Raw genomic sequence first — 11,532 nt, 5'->3', positions numbered from 1 at the left:
AAAAAATTAGCCGGGAGTGGTGGCGGGCACCTGTAATCCCAGCGACTGGGGAGGCTGAGGCAGGAGAATTGCCTGAATCCTGGAGACGGAGGTTGCAGTGAGCTGAGATCATGCCATTGCAGTCCAGCTGGGCGAAAGTGTTAGACTGTGTCTCAAAAAAAAAAAGAGAAAAAGAAAAAAAAAATCCTTGTCCAATCTCCCGAGTCCTACTCAAAAGTGAGGCAGCAGAAATAGTACTTATATTTTAGACTCACAGATGGGGATTCAAGTTCTATCACTAATTGGATATGTAATTTTTCACTGATTTGATGTGTTTATCTATGAGATAATGATTTCATAAGGCTTATTTAAGATTAAATAGACCATGTGAATGGACTCCCATCTTAGTCAAAGCCATTTCACTAAAGCATCAGGCTTTTCAATCTTATGAGGAATAGGTAACAAAAAGTAGGCCAGATGTGGCAGTGTACACCTGTAGTACTACCTACTACAGAAGCTACGGTGGGAGAATCACCTAAGCCCAGAAGGTCGAGGCTGCAGTGAGCTATGATCACACCACTGCACTCCTGCCTGAGACAAACGGAGAGACAGAGACAGAAACACAGAAAGGGAGACACATACACACACACCCCCATACACACACACAGAGAGAGAGAGAGAGGAGGGTATATTATCTGAGGTAAAAGGAGTATTAGTTAGGAAAACAAAATACTTATGAATGAATATAAACTAAGAGCATGGTTCCGAAAGAACTCAGCTGGAGAGAGAGAATAAAAATCAACAGATTCAATTAAGTAAACCAAAAGACAGAAATTTTGCAATTTTATACCTTTGTCCTACTTGGTATTCTTGTTGATTTAGCAAGCAGAGCTTGGATATCTAAACAGCTAACACTACTTATTACAATTATTTTCTGCTTTGAACCAGAGCTATCAGTCCAGATGTAGCCATTTATATTGAGATTCAGAGTTTTGAAGTAGTTGGTTGACCCATTAATTTTACCAATTCCTGGCATTTCCCAACTAAGAGAAGTAACTTAGTTATGGTAGATCTTAGGAGATTATTAAACGACTTTCGTTGCAAGTTTACGTTCCCTCAAGTCTCAAAAATAAAGCCTAGAATGGGGGAGGCCAAATGGCACCAGCAAGTGGGAGAACATCACAAAAAACAGTCCAGCCCAGGAAGCCTCTTTGTCCTTGTGGGTCTGAGACTACAACACCTCCCCCTCACAAGATGCTGAGCAGTCAAGTAGCTTAAGCAAACGGGAACCTGCCAGGAAGCCTGTCTGTCCCCACAGGCTGAAGACTCCCTTTTGTCCACATCTACAGGTATCAGGCAGCCCAGCCTGTGAAAATTTCCACCCCCTCAGACAGAAGCAACAGAGATCAATAAGAAGCAGCAGAGGTCAATGGGAGCCTCTGTGGCACCAGATAAAACAAGCAGACCCAAATACCATTGCAAAGGATCTGAAAATTAAACTTGTTATTGGAACCACAATCCACTAAAACAGTACAGGACCTGCATGGTAAACCTAAGTAAATACAGTGAATGCCAGCTTAAATAAGACTGGACATCCCCTAACATGATAGCCAAAATATCCAGGGTTCAATGGAAAATCACTATCTGAATCAAAGAAGACAATTAAAGGACGCCAACACTGAGACAGATGTTAAAATTGTAAGAAAAATTTTGGAGTAGGCGGAATGCAGTGGCTCACGCCTGTAATCCCAGCACTTTGGGAGGCCAAGGCGGGTGTATCACCTGAGGTCAGGAGTTCAAGGCCAGCCTGACCAGTATGGTGAAACCCCGTCTCTACTAAAAGTACAAAAATTAGCTGGGCATGGCGGCGCATGCCTGTAGTTCCAGATACTTGGGAGGCTGAGGCAGGATAATTGCTTGAACCAGAAGGTGGAAGATGCAGTGAGTTGAGATCGCGTCACTGCTCTCCAGCCTGGGCGACGGAGCAAGACTCTGCCTCCAAAAAAAGTAATAAATAAACAATAAAAATTGGAATAGCTCTCATAAAAATGCTTCAAGAACTACTTAAAATTCTCCTGAAACAAATATATAGAAAATATCAGCAAAGACAGAACTTATAAAAAGAAATCAAATAGAAATTATAAAAACAAAAAATACACTAAGATACTTAAAAACTCATCAGTAAGAGAGTGGAGATGACAGAGGATAGAATCAGTGAGCTTAATAACAGGTCAATACAATTTACTCAATGTGAACAGACAGAAAAAATAACACCAAAAAAAATCAACAGAATCTCAAGGCACTGTGGGATAATAACAGAAGATTCAACATTCATATCATCAGCATTCCAGAAAGAAAAGAGAAAAAGAGTAGGGTGGAAAGAGTATTCAAAGAATTGACCAGGCACAGTAGCTCACGTTTGTAATCCCAGCACTTTGGAAGGTCAAGGTGGGTGAATCACTTGAGGTCAGGAGCTTGAGACCAGCCTGGCCAATGTAGTGAAATCCTGTCTCTACTAAATTAGCTGGCTTGGTGGCGCACACCTGTAATCCCAGCTACTCGGGAGGCTGAGGCAGGAGAATTGCCAGATCCTGGGAGGCAGAGATTGCAGTGAGCAGAGATCACACCACCACACTCCACCCTGGGTGACAGAGTGAGACTGTCTCCAAAAAAAAGAAAAAAAAAGAGTATTCAAAGAATTAACAGCTGAAAACTTCTCTTATTTGGTTAAAGAAATAAACACAGGATAGGCACAATGACACAGGCCTGTAAACCCAGCACTTTGGGAGGGCAAGGCAGGCAAACTGCTTGAGCTCAGTCATTGCACTGGGCAACATGGTGAAACCCTGCCTCTACAAAAAATGCAAAAATTAGACAGGCATGGTGGTGCACACCTGTAGCCCCAGCTACTCAGGGGGCTAAGATGGGAGGATTGTTTGAGCCAGGAGGCTGGGGCTGCAGTGAGCTGAGATTGCACCACTGCACTCCAGCCTGGGCAACAGAATGAGACCCTGTCTCAAAAAACAAAAAACCTGAAGATGTAACAGGATTTAAAAAGAAACAGAAAAAGTAATAAAGAAAAATGAAGAAATAAATGAACAGATTCAAGAAACTCAGTGAATCTAAATAGGATAAATCTAAATAAGTCCACCAAGATACATCATAATTAAACTCTTGAAAACTAAATCCAAAGAAAAAGTCCTGAAAGCAGTCAGAGAGAAACAATACATTACTACAGGGAAACACCAATTTAAATGACAATAGATTTGTCAACTAAAACCACATAGGCCAGAAGGAAATGAAATGACATTTCAGTAGTGCTGAATGAAAAGAACTGTCAATTGTGAATTCTGTATCTGACGAACCAGCTTCAGACTAAGTAAAACTAAAAGTAGTAGTTAACTAAGAGGAGTAGAACTATTCTTAAAGAATGACTAAAGGAAGTCATTGAATGGAATGGAAATGATAAAAGAAGCAATCCTGTAGCACCAGGAAGAAAAAACAGAAAGAGCAGGAACAGGTATATACCACAGACCATGCTTCTCATAAATTTTATAAATCACATTTGATGACTGGAACACAAATTTTAATACCATCTCATACTCAAGAACCTAAATGGAAGTACGGTTTCCACACTTCACTTACAGTGGTAAAATGATATCAGCAGACTGTGATAAATCACATGTATATATTGTAATACCCAGTTGAAACAGTTTAGAAAACTATGTAAAGATAAAGAAATACAATACTATAAATATAAATCAAGACAGAATCCTAAAATATGATCCATGAGGAAGTCAAGAAAAGAGAAACAGAGGAATGAGAAATAGAGGAAACAAACAGAAAACAAAACAAAACAAAAATGGCAGACAAACTCACCTATCAATAATTACTTTAAATATAAATGGTGTAAACACACAAATTAAAAGGCAAGGATTGGCAGCATGGACCAAAAAAAAAAAAAAAAATCTAAACTATATGCAGTTTACAAGAAATTCATTTAGTTTCAAGGTGTCTTTAAAATTAAACATGCACTTACCACACAACCCAGCAACAGCACTTTCTGTACATTTAACCCAGAGAATGGAAAATGCATGCCCATATAAAAACATTTACACAGATGTTCATAGAAGTTTTATTTTTAATAGCCAAAGCCTGGAAACAATTCAGATATGCAATGGATAGTTAGAAACTGTCGTACGTTCACGTCAAAGAATACTACTCAGCAATAAAAAAGAATGAACTATGAACACAATAACTTGGAGGACTCCCCAGAGACATACAACGAATGGGGGTTGTGGGGGAGCCAATCCCAGATGGTTACACACTCTATGATTCCATTAAACACTTGAAATGACAAAATTATAGAAATGTAGGACAAACTAGAATAAGGGGGGCAAGAAGAGGTACTAGGGAAGTACATGTGGTTTTAAAAAAGGAACACAAAGGATATTTGTTGAAAGTATTCTGTATCTTGATTGTGGTGGTAGGTACATGAATCTATACACATGATAAAACCACATAGCACCCCATACACATACACACACCTGGGTACCAGTAAACCAGGTGGATTATATCAGACACAGTATTCTGGCTGTGACACTGCACTATGGTTTTGCACAATGTTACCATTAGGAGAATCTGCATAAAAGGTTACTTCCTACAACTGCTTATGGCTTACATTTTTCTGTTGTACTTTAATTTTCTATAGGGAGCAATGGACAGCTGTTGCTTCTTCCTGGCCAATATCCATTCCCTCTTCTTCTGTAAAGAATGCTCAATTTTGGCTGGGCATGGTGGCTCACATCTGTAATCCCAGCACTTTGGAAGGTTGAGGTGGGCTGATCACTTGAGGCCAGGAGTTTGAGACTGGCCTGACCAACATAGTGAAACCCCATCTCTACTACAAATACAAAAAAGTAGCTGGGCGTGGTGGTGTGCGCCTGTAATCTCAGTTACTCGGGTGGCTGAGGCAGGAAAACTGCTTGAACTCAGGTGGCAGAGGTTGCAGTGAGTCGAGATTGGACTACCGCACTCCAGCCTGGGCAACAGAGCAAGACTCTGTCTCAAAAAAAAAAAAAAAAAATGCTTAATTTTACTTTGGGGAACTATGCCCTACCCTACTGGAAACAGTCTCGGTAAGACTGTCCACCATTAAGATATCTCACCATCCCTGGGCACTAGGCCAACCAAGTTCACTCTTCCTTGAAGTTTAACCTTGAACAGAGTAGACAATGACTAATTTAGCCCAACTGGAGTGTCTTGATGAGACTATGCATTAGAAGAAGTTGCCTTCCTTCTCCTAATTTCAGAGTCTGTTTCTTGCTTTTGAGTCTGAGTCTTGCCTCTGCCCCCATATTCTTCAAATAAATCTCATTTTGCTTAAGTTATTCACATTTGGCTCCTATCATTTGCACTTAAAGAACCCAATAAATGACCAGGCACGATGGCTCACGCTTGTAACCCCAGCACTTTGGGAGGCCAAGGTGGGCAGATCACTTGAGGTCAGGAGGTCAAGACCAGCCTGGCCAACGTGGGAAAACCCCGTTTCTACTAAAAATACAAAAATTAGCCGGGGGTGGTGGCAGGCACCTGTAATTCCAGCTATAAGGGAGGCTGAGGCAGAAGAATCACTTGAACCTGCGAGGCAGAGGTTGCAGTGAGCCAAGACCATGCTGCTCCACTCCAACTTGGGTGACAGAGTGAGACTTTGCCTCCAAATAAATAAATAAATAAGAACCAATCAAATATATGCTCCCTTCAAACAAAAATAACACAAAACAAAATTTATCTAATTTTTTTATTTTTAATTATAATTTTAACTTTGTAAGACCTTAATTAAGCTTTCATCCACAAACTCTTGCTTACAATAAATAGGTTCTTACAAATGAACTTAATGGACTACAAATATAACTAGAGTTAAAAAGACTAATTAAGCTCTAATTATAACCCAAGCATGCCATGTCCAAGTCACATTAAAATACATGGACATGACTGTTGCCCTCAGGTCTCACAGGCATGTAACACGGCAACTGCTATAGTGGGGGTGAATCTAAAAGGCCACGCCCACACACAAAAACCCAATTCAGTAAAGGATCCAGATTAAGATTTTTAACCCATTCTGCTCTGTTTTTAAGTATCATGCCCCTAAAGGATTTACCAATTTTTTTTAAACGGAGTCTTGCTGTGTTGCCCAGGCTGGAGTGCAGTGGCATGATCTTGGCTCACTGCAACCTCCGCCTTGCGGGTTTTCAAGCAATTCTCCTGTCTCAGCCTCCCAAGTAGCTGGGATTACAGGTGCCCGCCACCACATCTGGCTAATTTTTGTATTTTTAGTAGAGATAGGGTTTCACCATATTGGTCAGGCTAGTTTAGAACTCCTGACCTCAAGTAATCCACCCACCTCAACCTCCCAAAGTGCTGGGATTACAGGCATGAGCCACCGTGCCCAGCCGATTTACCAATATTTTATCTAAATTAAGAACATAAACATACATTTTCAATCTTACAGCCATAAAGCAAATGTTAATATACATGTTTCCAGTCTACTAAATATTTTCATTATTAATCTGCCTAATACTTGGCATCCCAACGCTTTTATAAGTCAAATGTTGATTTTAATAAACCTTAATGTAGATCGGATTTCTAAACTTATGATCAAACAATAAATACAAACTGCAAGAACCAAAAAAGCACACTTAATGAATAAACATTAACATAATAATATCAATATTACTTAGTTTCTGGACTAATTATTTAATTTTATAAAGTAAAACTCAAGCATTCAAAGGTAAGTTAAATTAAATTTATAAGAGTGTGCTTTATAATTGCATAATACTTCTTTAAAATAAAGTAATACTTCTTACCTTCTGGAGTTGGAATGCAGTGCAGGAAAATGAAAGAAGAAAAAAAAAAAGCTTTTAATTTTTCTTACAAAGCAACAATAAAACCAAAAATTAAACTGTCCCTTCCCTTCCCAGCAAGATCCACAATTCCCCAAATTAGCAATCCCCTCATTAACTTCTTCATTAAAATTTACACGTTAGCCAAAAATATTATCAAAATATGTCTAAAGACACACAAATTTAGCTAAACAGTCTAAACTACTTCAGAAAACAGTTGCAGTAATTTGATTGTGTAACAAAGTAAAACTTAGGGCAGTTTCGAATTAAATGTTGATACAATGAACACTACCCATTCTTTAATATTCTTCCCATGCATTTCAATTTCAAGAAGCCATCATAAAGCCATCAGCTTAAGGTTTATTAGCTTCCCTGTGATCCATAACGGAGCTCTTACGGATCTGAATTACAATGGATTTACTCTTTTCTGTCAATACCCATTTTGTTGTCATTTTTTTCATTACTAATCCTTCTTGACATCCCTACCAGGTTTGTGGGCTTGAAAGCAGATTGCAACTAACAGGGAAGATGGCTGGGCACAGTAGCTCATGCCAAGGCCAAAGCAGGAGGATTGCTTGAGCCCAAGAGTTCAAGATGAGCCTGAGCAACATAGTGAGTCCTCATCTCTACAAAAAATATTTTTTAAATGTTTAAAAAGAAGAGGAGGAAGATGCTGGCTTAACCACAAAGGTATTGTCCAACCTTAGATATAGTATCAATACAATAAAAAATGTTCTTCATTCTTTTTTTTGTTTGTTTGTTTTTTGAGACGGAGTCTCACTCTGTCGCCCGGGCTAGAGTGCAGTGGCCGGATCTCAGCTCACTGCAAGCTCCGCCTCCCGGGTTCACGCCATTCTCCTGCCTCAGCCTCCCGAGAAACTGGGACTACAGGCGCCCGCCACCTCGCCTGGCTAGTTTTTTTTTTGTATTTTTTAGTGGAGATGGGGTTTCACAGTGTTAGCCAGGATGGTCTCGATCTCCTGACCTCGTGATCCACCCGTCTCGGCCTCCCAAAGTGCTGGGATTACAGGCTTGAGCCACCTTCATTCTAAAACTAAGCTGTTTCTAATGAAATCACTTCAAGGCAATTCAGCTTAGCAAATAATCAGATGATCTACTCTGCGGGGGTAAGGATTTCTGCTGAAAAGTAGTAGAGAATATTGACTTTATTTCCCTTGCTATATATTTTTGCATGGGAGAGATATGGGAAAAAATAGGTACTCTGATTGGTTTTTAGTATAATGTAAGCTAAAACATATAACCTTCAATACAGTATGAAAGAGATTATTTTCTTCATAAACAAATTGGTACTAATCAGATGTCATTAGGACTCCCCCAGACAAAGAGGTAAAATCTCAATCTCTAAAATGTTTATTGAGCATAACCTTTGCTGGGTGGTTCCCAGAGTTCTTTACAATCTAGGCAGTTGGCCACACTCATTCATTAGCTATATAACTCACTCACCTATATTAATGTTATAGTGTGAAAGATTCAAATTCGCCAAAATTACTAATTATATATCATGAACCCTTGAGATCACTCATGAATGGTCTAATTCAGAAAATGCCCAATTTGTGGACGATAAATTCATAAACAAATAATCTTCCTATTTCCCCTCTTCTATTCATGAATGGAAAGACAAGAAAAACTAGTCAGAGAATAGGGTCTCAAGAACTGAATACTTTACTATTTTTCTCTTCCTTCCTAAAAACTCTATGTCTCTATTAGCTGATGTAAGAGTCAAGATAATACAGTTAATAAGATGAGCAGGCCGGGCGCGGTGGCTCAAGCCTGTAATCCCAGCACTTTGGGAGGCCGAGACGGGTGGATCACGAGGTCAGGAGATCGAGACCATCCTGGCGAACACAGTGAAACCCCGTCTCTACTAAAAAAAATACAAAAAACTAGCCGGGCGAGGTGGCAGGTGCCTGTAGTCCCAGCTACTTGGGAGGCTGAGGCAGGAGAATGGCATAAACCCGGGAGGCGGAGCTTGCAGTGAGCTGAGATCTGGCCACTGCACTCTAGCCTAGGTGACAGAGCGAGACTCCGTCTCAACAAAAAAAAAAAAAATATGAGCAAAGCAGGTTAAGGAAACTCCAAAGGGGGAGGGGGTGGGAAGCACTAAAGACAATAGCTACTTCAGAAGGAAGGCATTAAGTCCGACACTTAATGCTATAAAAGCACGTCTGTAAACACTAATGGCAGCCACAGCTGATGGAGGGGGAAAACCTACTGTATATCTAGCGTAAGCGTAGGAGTAGTAATGAGTAGTAACAGTAAAGAATTAACAGGCATGGTTTCAAAGAATATTCAGGGTATGTATTCTGTCAACAGTGTGTAGGTTTAATGTGTAGATTTAATTGTTCTATTTTTTGTAAGCCAGAATATCCAAATTGCACACAACCAGTCTCAAGTTCTTATCTGTTTGATATATACTGACATATTCATGCAATAAAATTACTGCAATTTATTTCAGAACAGCCCAGGGTATAAAGACTATTTACAGTTTATGATGGAGGATGTATACTTTTGTTTTTAGAATTCTCCAAAAGTAAAAATTTATATTGCAAAAAAGTGTCTTCAGACCAGGTACTGTGGCTCACATCTGTAATCCCAGCAGTTTGGGAGGCTAAGGTGGGAGGATCCCGTAAGCCCAGGAGTTTGAGACTAGCCTGGGCAACATAGAGACCTTGTCTCTATAAAAAAATTTAAAAATTAGCCAGGCATAGTGGTGTGTGCCTGCAGTCCCAGCTACTCGGAAGCCTGAGGTGGGAGAATCACTTGAGGCTGGGAGGTTGAGGCTGCAGTGAGCCGTGATTAAAAAACAAAACAAAACAAAACAAAACAGAACAAAACAAAACCAAGAGGCGGCCAGGTGCAGTGGCTCATGCCTGTAAACTCAGCACTTTGGGAGGCCAAAGCAGGGGGACCACTTGAGTTCAGGAGTTCAAGACCAGCCTGGGCAACATGGCAAAACCCCGTCTCTACAAAAAAAAAAAAAAAAAAAAAAATTAGCCAAGCATGGTGGCGCATGCCTGTGGTCCCAGCTACTTAGGAAGTCAAGGCTGCGGTGAGCCATGATCGTGCTACTGTACTCCAGTCTGGGTGACACTGAGACTGTCTCAAAAAGAAAGAAAGAAAACAAAAGAAGTTACATTCACTCATGTGTTTAGCTGTACCTGTATATTTTTACCTATTACATAAATACGTAGTAGCTAATATTTATTCCCCAAAAGGTGGGACAGGTTCCTCAGCAGGGTGCTTTTCAGCAAAGCTCTTCTAGTACCTAGTAGGCAGTTTCCTGCGGCCACCTCAGGCTACAGCACCAATGAACTTTGTCATCCGCTGAGCTAGAGCCCTGCTTTCTCTTTACCTTTCAATAGTTAATCCCTGGTTAATCTGTTAATAACTTCCAGTTAATAACTTTCCTGTTCAAATTACTGTGTACTTTCTGGTCTTCTGATCAGACCCTAAGAACTATAGAACTGTATAGCTCAGAGGCTTACACAGAACATTTAAATAAACTCTTAACTTATCAATGCCCAAAATCCCAGAAACAGTTCCATGAAGCCATGTGGGAGTAGCCATGTGAGCATATTTGGGAGGCTGGAGTTTGAATCACCTCTGACACTTCCTGAAAAATGGCATAGTTTGTAATGACAAGAAGAAATATGGGCTCATGTCAGGAGAAACTTAAAAACAAACTGGAGCACCAGGTGCTCTTTGTTTCTCTGCAAACTGTAAAATCAGCATCATCAGACAAAAAGAAAAGCACTTTTTTAAAAAGGCTATTTTATATACTGATGGCTAATGACAACCATTTTACTTTCATTCAAGGTAAAATAAAATTCTGAATTCTTTCCCTTAGTAACTGAAGTATATCGTCAAAATGTACACAAAAATGGTCACATCTCTCTGAATCTTTGGTTTTATTTCTAGTGTCTCAGGAAGGAAACAAAATACCTAACCATTCCTTCAATATTTAGATTCATACAAACGCACAGTATAATCCAGAATCAACACATGAGCTATAATAATGAGAATAGGGGCTCTTTAAACAAACAAACCCAGTAAACAAAATATCTACCCAATGAATAATATAGATTTTTAAAAAGCAAACTGTCTACAGAAAAACAAATGAGTAAAAGCTTACAAAATTGTTTTAAAAGTTCTAACAGTACTTCAAATTTGGAACAAGCAATTCTGTGTTGAAGAGCTCAACCCTAGGAAACAACTGCCACATTATCATTGGTATTTATGTAACAAACAAATTAGGTTATATTTTAGCCACAGAAAATTGAACAAGGAGGTTAGACATCTCAACAAAATTCTTTTTACTATTTTTGATTTTATGAAAAAACTGTTTATTGGTAAACAGTATGGGAATTAACTTTTCTCTATTTACAAATGACCAGGTATCACAGCTACAGCATTTATCTATAGTATCAATAACTTTTCATGTCTTCTTGTTTTAACTGTTACAAAAAGAACTAAGCTAATTTAAAGAACTCCACAATGCCTTTGCTATCAACTCTGACTATTAAGCATAACAGAAACAGTTCTTGACCTCTCCTGGCCTAAGTCATGTCCTCCCATTTCACCTGAAACATCAAAACTTTTTCTTCCCTATTACTCCTATGGGAAATTATAT

The 11,532-nt window shown here is 39.4% G+C and overlaps 1 protein-coding gene across 2 annotated transcripts in view; it reads right to left on the bottom strand.

The window, feature by feature from the left end:
- Positions 1-11,532, bottom strand: part of ASXL2 (additional sex combs like transcriptional regulator 2) — a 159,315-nt gene that overhangs the window by 92,863 nt on the left and 54,920 nt on the right. The window contains exon 3 of one of the 2 annotated variants that reach the window (XM_011950426.1): positions 6,846-6,848. The exons of the other annotated variant lie outside the window; for it this stretch is intronic. Within the exon in view, the coding sequence (XP_011805816.1) occupies positions 6,846-6,848 (3 nt within the window). The remainder of the gene's footprint in view (positions 1-6,845; positions 6,849-11,532) is intronic. 2 annotated transcript variants of the gene reach the window in all.

Source organism: Colobus angolensis, unplaced genomic scaffold (genome assembly GCF_000951035.1).
Source record: "Colobus angolensis palliatus isolate OR3802 unplaced genomic scaffold, Cang.pa_1.0 Scaffold109, whole genome shotgun sequence".
NCBI lineage: Eukaryota > Metazoa > Chordata > Mammalia > Primates > Cercopithecidae > Colobus > Colobus angolensis.
This window is presented reverse-complemented; position numbering and strand designations above follow the sequence as displayed.